General features: G+C 36.6%; 1 protein-coding gene across 1 annotated transcript in view; it reads left to right on the plus strand.

The window, feature by feature from the left end:
• Positions 1-11895, plus strand: part of LOC149838108 (small GTPase LIP1-like) — a 34798-nt gene extending 22903 nt beyond the window's left edge. Inside the window, exons 6-8 of the mRNA XM_090007588.1 lie at positions 10347-10400; positions 10848-10978; positions 11478-11895. Coding sequence (XP_089863714.1) covers positions 10347-10400; positions 10848-10978; positions 11478-11673 — 381 coding nt within the window. The 3' untranslated portion in view covers positions 11674-11895. The remainder of the gene's footprint in view (positions 1-10346; positions 10401-10847; positions 10979-11477) is intronic.
• The last annotated feature ends 2249 nt before the right edge of the window (positions 11896-14144 follow it).

The following is a 14144-nucleotide window of genomic DNA, read 5'->3' on the forward strand; positions in this document are numbered from 1 at the left end:
TCAAAATTTTGATGATTGGCGTGGACTCTTCTCTTCATCAAATATTTGAGAAGCCCCTTTTACCAAGAAAGATCTAAAATTCTTTTGTGGTACGTATCTCTTTCTCTCTTTTCTCGTCTTTAATGGGTGAAAAAGATTCTCATTTCTCTCTTGGTTTTAAACTTAATGGGTCCAATTATCACGTTTGAGCCAGAAACATGGAGGCCCATATTAAAGGAAAAGGGCTTTGGGGCTATGTCCAAGGCTGGATTCCGGAACCGGAGCCTAAAATCACATTGATGGAACAAGGAGAAATAAAGATCCTTGAAGGAGAAGAAAGAGTCAAGGCTCTTGAAGACTATAGTAAGAGACATGAAGAATGGGAGATAAGGAATTTCAAAATCCTATCTTGGATTTTCTTATCTGTTGAGACAAGGATTAATGCCAACATCATCAAGTTCAAGAAAGCCTCTCAAGAGTGGGAATACCTTGAAAAGATGTACACTTCAAGGGATTTGTCCCACAAGTATTATCTTCAAAAAGGGCCTTGACCCTTCAACAAAACGAAATGACTATTAGAGAGTATTTCACAGAATTATCGTCTATTTGGGATGAGCTTGCTATGCTTGAGCTCAAATGGAGTGGAGCGGCTATTGAACTTAGGCATAAACAATTAGAAGATGATCGCTTTTTTAACTTTTTGAACGGGCTTAGGCCCGAATTTGAGCAAATTCGATCCTCCCTTCTTTCCTCTTTCACTTCCCCCTTTCTTGAAGATGTAATTACAAAACTAAGTGGGGGAAGAGACTCGTATGGGCATAAGCAAAAATAACCCAAGTGTTCTATCAACATCTTTCAACCATGAAGAAAGTGAAGGTGTTAATACCGTCTTAAGACCAGGGAACAACTTAAAAACTTACAAGCCTCCCCACTTCAGGAATCAAAGCCAAGGTACAAGTGGTCAAGGCGGAAAGAGAGATTATAGCAATCTTGTGTGCCACTTTTGTAAGGAACCGGGGCACATCAAGCCAATTTGTCCAAAGTTGAAGAAGTTGTTAGCTATGGCTACCACATCCCAACCTCAAAAGGAAGAGTGCACGTCATTTTCAAATGGAGCTCTCTCGTTACAACAAATTGTGGATGCACTTCAACCTCTTCTTAAATGAGCAATCTCTGGAGCCGCCATGTCAACCTCTTCACCTCCCGATAATACCTCTTGGCTTTTAGATTCGGGTGCTTCTTTTCACATGTCCCCAAGTATTAGTACCTTTTCCGAATACTCAAACAATCTCTCACCATCCTTCGTCTCAACCACAGATGGAACATCTCTTAAAGTAAAAGGAATTTGAAATTTTGAAAAACAAGGGTTCTTTATCCCAAAAATTAGATTTATACCAAAACTAAACTTAAATTTGCTTTCGGTTTCTCAACTCTCAGATCATGTGTGTGATATAAAGTTTTCATTTTTCATCTAACAAATGTTGGATATAGGATCACCGGTCCAGGAGGTTGATTGGGGAAGACTCTAGGAAGGGAGATTTATACTATGTCGATTCCCTTCAAATTCTAAAGAACCCTTTTTGTAATGTTGTCCAACAAAAGGATATTAATGCATGACACAAGAGACTTGGATATCCAAATGTTGTAAAAATTTCTTACTTACCGTTTGTTAAACACCTATGTAAAAGTGATTTCACTTGTAATGATTGTATTCTTGGAAAAATGAAAAAGATACTTGTTTGTCAAAGATCTATGTTTACAACAAGACCTTTTGAAATTGTCCATTCAGATGTATGGGGACCGACACCTGTTTTATCAAAAGGGGGTTTTGCGTATTATGTAATTTTTGTTGACGACTACACGAGATATTGTTGGATATTCTTTCTTAAGCACAAATATGAAGTCTTTTAGACTTTCAAAACCTATCATATGATGATTAAAAATCAATTTAATGAAAACATAAAAATTTTCAAAACCGACTCTGGGGGAGAATACCTTTCAAGTGAATTCAAAATGTATCTTGAAAGTCATGGTACTCTTCATCAAAGATCTTGTCCAAAAATTTCTCAGTAAAATCGATTAGTCGAAAGAAAGCATAAACATATAATAGAGACCACTCAAACCCTTCTTATTTCTTAAAACATCCAAAAAGGTTTTTTGGCCGAAGCTGCCTTAACAACTGTCTATCTTATAAATCGACTACCATATAAAAATTTGAACAAAATCTCGCCTTTCGAAATGTTGTATACCGAAGAACCTGACTATAGTCGGTTGAGAATTTTTAGTCGCAAATGTTGTGTTCTTACTAACAAAAATGACACGCTCTCACCGAAAGCCATTGCATGTGCTTTTCTTGGATATTCCGAAACCCAAAAAGGGTTTCGATGTTATGATGTTAAGAATGATAAGTTATATGTTTTCAGAAATGTGAGTTTTCTGGAAAATGTTAATGGTTTTGAAAAAAGTGACTCTTATAAAGAAAATATGGATTATTCCTTTTTATTGGAGCTGTTAACGAAAGATGATGATAGTGATGATGAACTCACTCATGATGATAACGAAGATGAGAAAAATATTTCCTTTCATCCATCTACCTACCAAAACAGTGATGAAGGAGCATCGAGAGATGCTATAACATATACTCATAGAGAGACAATTTTAGAAGTGATTGAAAAATACAGTGAACCTAGTGGCCTCACTTCAACAAATGAAGGAAACCTATGAAGAACTGAGATAAATAGAAAGGTGCCTTTTAGGTTCATCTCATATGATTCTTTTACACCTAAACATAGAGCTTGTTTTAGCGCCATTCACTCCTGTGTAAAACCCAAAAACTTCAAAGAAGCCAAAAAGAATGATGAATGGTTAAAAGCAATGGAATATGAGCTTACAACTCTCAACAGGGCGAAAACTTGGAATTCCAAGATCTTCCCAAGGGTAAGAAAGCAATAGGGTGTAGATGGGTATTTAAGGTAAAGACTAAGAGCGACGGATCTCTTGAGAGATATAAAGCTCGACTAGTTGCGAAGGGATATAGTCAAAAACACGGGATTGACTATGAAGAACCATTTGCCCCTGTGGCCCGAATGGTCATTGTCAGATGCCTCATCACTGTTGCCTAAATTAATAAATGGAACAATTATCAAATGGATGTTAAAAAAGCTTTTTTAAATGATGATCTAAATGAAGAAGTATATATGGATGCCCCGCCAGGAATGGAGACTCCCAAAGGAAAAGTGTTTCGTCTTCGAAAAACACTTTATGGTTTAAAACAAGCTCCCAAGGCTTGGTATGATAGATTTAATTCTGTAATGTTACAAAATAGTTTCTCATCCTGTTTCACTGACACTACTCTATTTGTTAGAAAAACCAATGCAGAGATAGTCATTTTGCTTTTGTATGTAGATGATATGCTAATAACTGGAAGTGATACTAAAGGAGTTAAAAGCATAAAATCAATTTTAAATGATGGATTTGAAATGTCTGATTTGGGATTTCTAACCTATTTTCTGGGTATTGAAGTGACATACTCTCATAGAGGGTATTTTTTATCTCAAACTAAGCTTGCCTCTGAGATTCTTGACAGGTAAGGTATTACAGATAATAAAGTTTGTGGGACTCTTGCTATAGTAGGAGTCAAAATGAAGATTGATGATGGCATTTTCCTCACAGATCCCACTCCCTAAAGACAGCTTGTGGGATCGTTGATGTACCTAAGTATTACTAGACCAGATATCTCTCATGCGATTCATAACTTCATACTGTAAGCCAGTTTCAACATCCACCAACATCTGTTCACATGAATACCATTTTGCGGATCATCAGGTACATTAAATAAGGGAGTATTCTTATCCTCTTCCTGTGAATTGAAATTAATTTGCTTATACTGACTCTGACTGGGGAGGTGACCCAAATAATCGTCACTCCACCACTGGTTTTTTTGTGTTTTTAGGAGACTCGCTGATCTCATGGAGATGTAAGAAGTAACAAAAAGTGTTTTTATCCTCTACCGAAGTTGAATATCGAGCCATGACAACTACTACCATGAAAATTGTATGGATTCATCAGCTATTAGAAGACCTGAGGATCAATGTAGAAGGGCCCACCAAGCTTTGTTGTGATAACAAGAGTGCAATTTATATTGCCAAAAATCACACATTTCATGAGCGTACCAAACAAATTGAGATGGACTGTCACTATGTTCGTGAAGCATATCTGAAAGGTGTCATTGATCTTTCATATGTAACTTCAGAATATCAATTGGCAGACTTCTTCACCAAAGCGTTGTGTGCTTCGCGTTTCAACTTTCTTCTCGGCAAATTTTTGGTCATCTTGCCCTAAGTTTGAGGGGGGGTGTTAAATTATATTACCGAAACCTTGTAATATTATATATTATATATATATATATAAAGAATGATACATATATGATATATATGTATATGTATCTATCCACTTATATATATATAATATATATATTTCCTTATTTTAGCCAGAGGGGTAGTTTAGTCATTTTCACAGTTTTATTACGCACATTCATTTTCATGAATGTGATTGTAATCTTTTTTATTTTTTTATTTTCTTTTCTTTCTTTTTTTTATTTTTTTATCTTTTGCTTTTGTACCAAAAGGTACCTTGGGGGCCCCACTCAAATAGACGTTGGGCCCCTCCCAACGTCTATGAGTGGAGCCCCTCCAAGCCTCCTTTCTTGTTGTTATAAATAGGGGTTCTCCCCTTGTAACTCTCAAGGCTTTGGGTCAAAGCGTATGTGTGATCTAATAAGGTTTTCCATTCTTTTTTATGCATTTGTGCATTTGTGAGATATTGTGGGTTGTGCTTTTATGCACAAGTGTTCTTATTGTGCATTTGTGCACTTGTTTTCCATCAAGAACATCGTGTCTTGATCATAGTGTCTTTTTGAAGACACTTTCACAGATATATCAGTCCATCCATTCAAGAAGAGAAGAGAAGCGAAGAGAAGAGATTCACATAAATTAGTGGGGATTAAATTGTTAAGTTTTTCTTTTGACCATTGCAAAGGTATCCAGTTGTGCAGACTATGTCTGAGTTGCTATAAGTTTTTGGCCCAACCATTTGCCTGTGCACCTATGGGGCACAAAAACCAATGAAGATTTCTGGTGCTGGTTGGCCTGAAACTTGGTGGTTGGTCTGAATTTTTTTTTGAACTATACTCTGAAATTGTTGACACTTGACATCTAAAACCAATTGGAATCTTAGTTGTCAAAGGCAGCGCCTAGGCACAACCCCACTGCTCGGGCATTAAGGTCTGGGCGGTGGGGCCCAATTTTGCCGCCTAGGTTTTTTTTTTAAGATTTTTTTTTCAAAGACATATCATCATTTATTTGTGTAACGCCTCAAAAATTTTAACCTTATTATAGTTCAAATATTGAAATTTTGAAACCAATTTTTTTTATAAGTATAAGTAAATCAGATCTTATAATGCGAAAACGATTTTTAAAAACGGTTAAGACTTTGGGTGTGGTTACACTAAAGATAATCAAATCAAAATGTACGAGATATACACATTTTAAACCACGTACAATATAAGACTGAAATATGAAGAGTTTTAATTTCATTTCAAATCAGTATGAAAAAATACTTCTGTCTCTACATGATCAAGTACTTAAAACGAAAAGATCATGAATACCAAGATCGCAAGGTAAGAGTGGACCCTTGAGGATGCAGCTCGAGCAACCCTTCGCTCAAACTACTCATCATACTTTACTTGCATTACCTGTTCCTCATAAAACGGGGTCAGACTCGCTAAAGTCTGGTAAAGCAACCCAAACTCAAACTTAAAGAAAACATATCAAACATCTAATGGTAAAGATATATTATTCATCCATACAAGAAAACATCCTATGAGTCATTCATTTCAAACATTCGAACATAAAGCATTTAAAAACATTTCATCATTTAATATTCTATTCAACCTTAACTCACGTAATAAAGAATAATTTATATGTATTCAAGTCATACAAGTCATCACATATATATATATATGTATATATATAAGACATTCAGATCATTGCATCATTTTCATATGCATTCATATTTCTTATAAACAATAAGTCAAATCACATTTGACCATTCCATCGTGAAACACACACATATACCTTATAAGTAATTTAGTTAGATATTCATGATACACATCAATCATGATACATATGTGTGATATATTTACTCAGACAATCATAATGCAATCATTTGCAATGAAACTATGTAGGTGTGATGTATCATTCACCTAATAAGTCAAAACTAGTCATTTGTAGGCGTGATGTGTCATTCACCTATACGCTAACATAAGCGTCACAATCATAACCTCATATCAAGATCTAAAATCAATAAGGATCTGATTATCATATCTGAGTTCAATATATAATCATGCTATAATAGAAAAGTCAAATCTATAGATTCATAACTGACTATCTCAATCAACTCAGAAGATCATCACAATTCATCATAACATTTCATTTATTCATAATAAAGATTTACAAAATCCACGCCGGATCACCTAGTCTGGAAAATGTACACCCTCACAAGGAGTTACCGCCTTAGACGGATGGTCTGCCTGGTCTTGTACAATGCACTTTCTCACAAGAATATATCGTCTTCGCGGGCTACCCGCTCTTGGACAATGCACTTCTTCACAGGGACTTACCGCTCTGGTCATGCACACCCTCACAGAGAATCCTTTGGGAACAATTCCTCAACGAGTACCATATCCAGTGAAAACTATTGTGATACATGCATTAATACAATTGACCACTCTCAGGGCCGATGGCCATCAACACGGGCATAAACATGTATACAATCAAAGCATCACACCATACATCACATCATATGGCATTAAAATTATAAAATCACACATTTAACCAATAAGGCTTCATGAACCAAAGTTCACTATTGAACTTAAACATTTATCGCATGCATTCATAATTTCATTTCACGTGGCATTTGAATCATATCATACATAAGCATATTATCCTACACATCATATCATCGCTACAAAGAACATTGCACTCCGTAAATTGAACATCGAAGCATGCGTAAACAAAATATGAGTTCTATGCACGCATACGTGAACATGCATATTTTATAATATGAAGCAACTAAATCTCAACATATGTAACTCCTACGTAGTTCGAGATTTGCACACACGATAAAAGTCATATGCATTTTTCACCACATGAATTGATATATCACCTTAGATATAATTGCGTAAAGGTTAGTCAAAATCTCATTGACTATCCTACCGTACATCATACACATATATTTCTTAAGCAAACAAGATATACAAGTTCAAAACAATTTATAGCATTCACATGCTTTCTTCTATAGAAGAATAAATGAGTCCATCATATGATAAAACAATATATATAACATTCACAGTATGCATCGAACACGACTTATAAATGTCCATAGTAATTATATGTGCACCATGTATCAAATTCATACAAACACACAAAGCAACATAGTATGCGCAAACTAAAGTATGATGACACACATTGCATACATATTATACATTCATAAGTGCACAAGCATTCAAACCCACACACAGGTGTACCTGCAACAAACAGACTCCATATTCCGCTAACTACGATCATGACAAGCATGATCTCCGAACTACAATCACAAGAGTCCTAGATATCCACAACTAAGTGAAGTGTGTGAGCATAACTTGTATTTGCAATTCATTTAGATATTCAGTGCAACATCATGCTTACATAATTAGTACATAAACATGCTCTCTATAAGTTCAGTTAAGGTATCTTACCTTAATAACGTGAAGAACAATGAATCGAAATTCAAAAGACCGAGGAGTTTTGAAGTCCGCAAAGACCGCTACCCAAGTAATACAACGAACCCTTCGTGTGCGATCGCAAATGCCAAAAACTCAAAAAGTGCCAATTATAATAAGATTAGCCAAAAATAGCAAATTACCCTATAAATCATTACCAAGAGCCAAATAACACACAAATACACTCTAATAATTTATAAACTCCATTAAAAATATATTTAATTATAATATATATATATATATAGTGATTTATAGCCCAAAATAGTTCTATAAATGCAAATTATACCCTGATTGACTTGAATGAACAAATGAATATATAATAAATAAATAAATAAAATTCAAAAGCTAGAAACACATTTCTAATTTGGAGATAAAAAAATGAGTTCTTTATTTATTAATAATCCTTAAAAATTATGGGTTTTACAATTTGTCTATTGCTTGTATTATGTCTATTGTTGTTAAATTTTTTGTATACATGACTATTTTTTGTGTATTGTTTGTATGGTTTGTTTATTCAATTGTTAATTTATTCTTAATTTGTTTGAGAAGGTTAAGGTTATGTTATATAATTGTTTCTTAGTGTTCAACCACATATTATTTGTTTATTGCTTATTATTGATTGATTTTATGTTGTATGCATGTTTCTTATTATGTTTTTTTTTTTTAAATTTTTTTATTTTGGGTACCGCATAGGCCCTGCCTAGGCCTTTTTAGGGGCTCACTGCCTAGGCTCCGCCTAGCGCCTATGACAACTAAGATTGAAATGAGGGTTGGTTTGTCTTCTATCACTCCAAATAGAAAGAGGAGCTAATGTGACCTTTTGTTGAAATATCATGCTGCTGACTAGTATAGATTGGGCACCATGAGATGTACTTCAGTAGTTTGTGAAATAAAGAAAGGGTTATTACTTTTGATAAGATTCTGGGTTCATGGTGAAAAACTAGTCTTTTTGAAAGTGAAAGTGATTATTTTTTTGTACCATTACTGAAATTGCTCTATCAACCTCAATCAATATGAGGAATCACTAACGTATCAATGGCCCACAATGTATCACTACCTCCCAACGGCTCTATTTAGAGCTGTTGGGAGATGCCCAACGGCTAGCTCTTTCCAGCCTGTATATATAGTGGGCTAAAGGCCCCATTGTTTATATGTGTTTTAGTGAGGATGTCTCATAATAAAGGCGCAATATTCTTTATATGTGTTTGAGTGCATTTTTTGATATTTTATGTGCCTTAGTGCACTTTTATGAGGGAATATTCTTATAAAGTCCTTAGTAGACTTGATTAGCACTAATATTAGTGCTTCTTTACATTATGTACGAAAGAAATATCTTCAAGGCATCATTGATCTGACTTATGTCATATCAGAGTACCAATTGATAGATTTCTTTGCCAAACCTCTTAACTCTTAGATTTCACTTTCTTCTTAGCAAACTTTCGATTATCTTATCGTAAGTTTGAGGGAGTTAAATTGTATATACATATCTATTGTATGCATAAGTATATACATTTTTGTAAACTTTTCTTTTTGTTTTGTATTTATTTTTGTTTATTAGACTAGTCAACGTAGAGTTGAGTAGTCATTCACTGGCCATTGGAGCTATTCCAACGACTACAAATAGAGTTGTTGGACTAGTTCCAACGACACATTTGGGCTCTCTATTGTGTATATAAAAGGGGGCTAACCTCCTCATTCTAGGTAATGCTTCTTGCATTTTATGTGATCAATAAAATATTATTTTTTAATATTTGAGTCTTCTTTGTGTGTATTATCTTTGTGGGATTTGAGTGTGTCCATAGAGACCACTTTTGTCCTTGTCCACTTTTGGTTTTGGGTGGACTTTTGCTTTATGATCGAAGGCTCCTTGGGATTTCACAATTTTTGTGTATAGTATTTATAAAAATATAATATTTTGTAACCACCCCATACCAATGTATTTATTCATTATTTTTTACAATATTTTTATTATATATTTCATATGATATTTTTTTAAACCTATATTTTCCGGAGATTTTCCTGAAAAGAATAAGAAATTTGAAAATCTCCCGAGATATTCAATTGCCGAGAAATTCTCGAGAACGATGATTTTTGTGACTATGATATATAATCTTAAAACTGCAAATTTGTGAAGAGACATTTTAAGCCACTATTGCAGCCATGTTTGCCCATCAATTGATGTGCCAGTTATAATAAGTCCTAATTTTCTTCCCCTAATTCATAAGGTGAATGGGAGCTGGTTGCTTGAAAGTATGCAACTTTCTTAGTGTCCAATGCGTGACTAGAATATTTAGAGCTTTGTTTGGGAAGATGACTGATTCAGCAAATCATTGAAGTTGACCATGGGTTAAGTTAATAATTCCACTGTCAAATTGCATGGGGCATTTAGCAATCTAGCCCATGGTTGTTCCAATGACTGGTTTATATTTGTCTCGTTACCAGATTTTTGTCTGAATCATTCAAGTGTCTTAGCAGATTCAACTGAACTTCCAACTCCTGATTTCAGACATGAAACTGTTCTAAACATTCTGTTTTTACCCGTTCACAGGCAGCAAAAGAAGCAAGATTTGACAAGGAAGCTGTGAACAAATTCTTTCTCTTGGTGCGTGTTTTCGTTTTTCTTTGTTCTTTTCCCCTCCCTCTGTGCTCATGTGTTGGCATTTTGAATTCCTAACAAATTCAATTTGGTGTTCTGGTGACTGAGTTTGACTCTGTTAATCTGGCTTGAGCTCAAACACATTCAGGTAGTCAGTCCAGCTTGAGGAAACATGGGCTCCTAGATAAGTTGGACTGTTTAGTTATTGGCTCTAATTTTCATTTGAGACAGCACTAGTCTGAAATTAGGTTCACGTGTTGCGCAAGCTGAGCAGCTTGGCCAAGCTGTTCCCATTGATCTGAATTTATGTGGCTCTAAACTAATGCTGAGTTCTAGAGTGTGCCATGTTTGGCTGGCATGACCTTACTCTGCCCCTGGAGATGGACGTTATTAAAAACTTTTTGAGTGCTAATGATATCTGATTTTCTTTTCTTTTGTTTTTCCCTCCCTTAGTTGATAAGGAGGAGATATTTTCCAGATGAGCTACCAAAGCAGCCATCGTGGTCTGTCACACCCGTTCAGAAACCAGTCCACCGGTCTGGTGACAGCATAAGTGAGGATGAGCCAATGTACTCACGTGCAAGGTTCAGTTCCATGCCCATCTAATATATATTCTTGGATGCTATCTTAACCATCTTACAGATGCAATTGTTTTTTAATTTAAGACTGTTTTTTTTCTTTTTCCGTGCTCAAGAAGCTTACATAAATAAGGCTCTGTTTGAGAGCCGTTGTTGGGAGTGGTGATGGGGGATTCACCAAATCCCAAGTGTCCCCATTGATTGGAGTTACTGTTTCAGGAGGGGAGCCAGAAATAAAGTCTTGGGAGGGGAGATGGTGTTATAAATAGGTGGATTTCAAAAACATCGTCATGAGCATGTTGCCAAATCGACCGATTTCATTACCGCTCCCAAACAGAGCCTAATAGCATTTGAAAATGACCAACATATGATTTATTTTGCTTTTCTTAATCATCTTAGACAGCATGAACACCAACTGGCTTGAGAAACCTTAGTCGTGATTTGCACTAGGATTCTTGTTTTGCTGTCTTGGTTTCATTCTTATTTCTATTCTTGTTTGATGCAGCTTGAGCAGTGAAGACTATAGATTCAGTTCTGCTCTGCCTCCACTTCCGGCTCAACGGAATCTTACACCACCTCCAACATTGTCCCCACAACAGCCAATCTCCCTACAGGAAAACTTCAGTATCCCAAGGTTTTCAATGGCTGCACTACCAGATCTCATGAACATGAAATCAAAACGTGCAGATATTAATGTGTGATGATACAAGAAGTTCCATGCGATAATACAAGAAGCTCAACCATAAAAAGGAGCATTAAAAATTCCATGGAAGCTGGTGACCAGTTCCAATTATGATCGCGTATGAAGGAATCTCATGAACGCCGTCAGTTTATATGTATGTTTACATGAAGGTCTACATTTGGGTGTTGAATGTATCAATTGATTGAATTGGAAATTAAGTTCCCCATTTGTTCGTTACAGCCATTCTTTGAAAGCTGTGGAAAAGAAACTTCGGTTATGTGGGACTGATTCTTACTTCGATTTGCCTGACGACTTGGTAAAATCCTCTTTCTTCATGGTGTTGCACCTCTTCTTTCAACAGTACGTTTGAGCAGATGATTATCAAAACTAAACAGAACCATTATGAGTCCGGTCTACCAGTAAAATTTTCGATTCTTGAAGCATGCTTCAACATGGACTCTTGGAAGGTAAAAAAAGGTCAACTGCAAGAATCAAAGAGACCATCTTCTCCATGTTTAGATGGTTTGCAACCACCAACTAAGCCAATCCATTAGCCACCAGATTATTCCACTTGGGAATCCACCTGCAGTGAACTCTATGAAACCCAGAGAGCAGTCCATCCACCTGCAATACAGAAGGATTATTACAAACCCTGCCTTCCAAGCAACGTGAAAGCATCTTCATCCTATATGGGACATTTCAGTGACAATATTAGAATGTGCAGGGATGCCGGAAATAAATTGATCCCAGACAGTCCATCCACCTGCATCAGCCTGATAACGATCTTCCTGAACCGCTACTTTAGTTCCACAACTTTTTTTTTTCAGAGCCATTGGTGCTCTAGATGAATGAAATCTAGTTCCCCAAAATGGATGATTGAGAACTATTTTCAAACCATGGCATTTGGCGTGCCGACCTGATCCGCACTCCAAGTTAATTACTTTGCTGATTCATGTGCGTAGTTTGTAGCGGTAGCTTCATTGCAAAATGAAATCGCGGCAGCTGGGTTGCAGCCCAAGAGGAGCAAAGCCATCAGGGGCATTCACAAGTCAACTTGTGGCTGGACATCACATTTTATTGCGCTTAGTCCACCTCTCTGTGAGAAAAAACTTTGGGTGTATTTGTCTACCGCAGAAGGATGCTCCGCCCGGATTGAGCGTTGCAATCTGCACGGAGTATCCTACTGTGGAAAAGAAATCCACCCCCCCCAAAGGGAATGGTTTCCGTGGAAAGGGGGAAATCCTGTTGATTTGGTGTCCTTTTTTCCATGCCGAAACTCAATACTGCATTTGTGTAGCCACGGTGGGTTCTGCTGTAACACATCGTTCTTCGTGCATTTCTGCAGAAAACCCATTGTTTCTATGGCACACAAACGCATGCTTTGAGTGGGGTCACCAACACGCAAGTTCTCACAGAGCCTATTAAAGGCACTTTCCCATGCACATAGGGTGTCAATGGATCGGGTATGACCCAATCCCGATCTGTAATGGATCCTATAGGGTCAGGGTTTGGTTACAAATAAGGGGGTCAAATTAACTATCTGGGTCGGGCTCCTGAGGTTTGATTATTAAATGAGTCAGGTATGGTGTATGGAATTTTATACCAAACCCTAATCCGATCTGAGTTCCGATAAAAATCTGCAGATTTTCAATGTAAAAAACTTTTATTGGATTTATAACTTGGAGAAACAGCACCCGTCATGAAGACTTGGTTGCTGGCTCAACCTTACGGTCATCATGCTGGCAATGCAAAACTTTAAGGCTAAGACCCTCGCCTCCAGGACTTAAGTTAGGCGCTGACTTGCGCAAAGAGGAGGAGCCCATGAGAATCGAACCTTGACCACCCCTCTAGTGTTTAGGGCCCCACCCCACTATGCCAATCGTCCTTTGGATCGATGTAAAAAAAATTAAAAAATACTATTTTATCTGGTATGGACTGGGTTTGGTTTATGTAATTTTTATCGGATCTGGGTATGGTTTTTCTTATAAAAAATCTTATCGAACTTGAATCTAAATCCAATACCTGCATCACTTGGTCGAATCCAGGTTTGAACCCACCTGTTTTAGCGGGGTTTCGAGCCCTACAGGCTCTACAACACATGACATACATCACACCCCATGGTAGTGGATAGGGATGGCAGTGGATCGAGGCAGGAAGGGGATAAGGTCCGTCTCAAAATTTTGCTCTTCATCCCGCACTGGTTTTGATTTTAACCTCCATCTTCTGTTCATTCTTCATTATATATCTTCTCTCGAATCCGAACAGGGTGAGGAGGGACCTGTTTTCTCCTTCCCATGATGTCGTTGCCATTGCCACCTTTAGCTACGAAGAGAAGGAGAGAAAAGAAATGAGAGCTTCTCTGATTCGTCAGAGTAAGAAGATAGGCGAGATTAAGGTTTTAAGTTAGGGCTAAGAATATATATATAAACATATAAAAGATTTTATAATATGTATAAGAGTATAGTAATAAATTTTTTTTAACCGAGATGG

This window comes from Nuphar pumila, chromosome 5, assembly GCF_984573655.1.
Source record: "Nuphar pumila chromosome 5, dmNupPumi1.hap1.1, whole genome shotgun sequence".
Taxonomy (NCBI): Eukaryota; Viridiplantae; Streptophyta; class Magnoliopsida; order Nymphaeales; family Nymphaeaceae; genus Nuphar; species Nuphar pumila.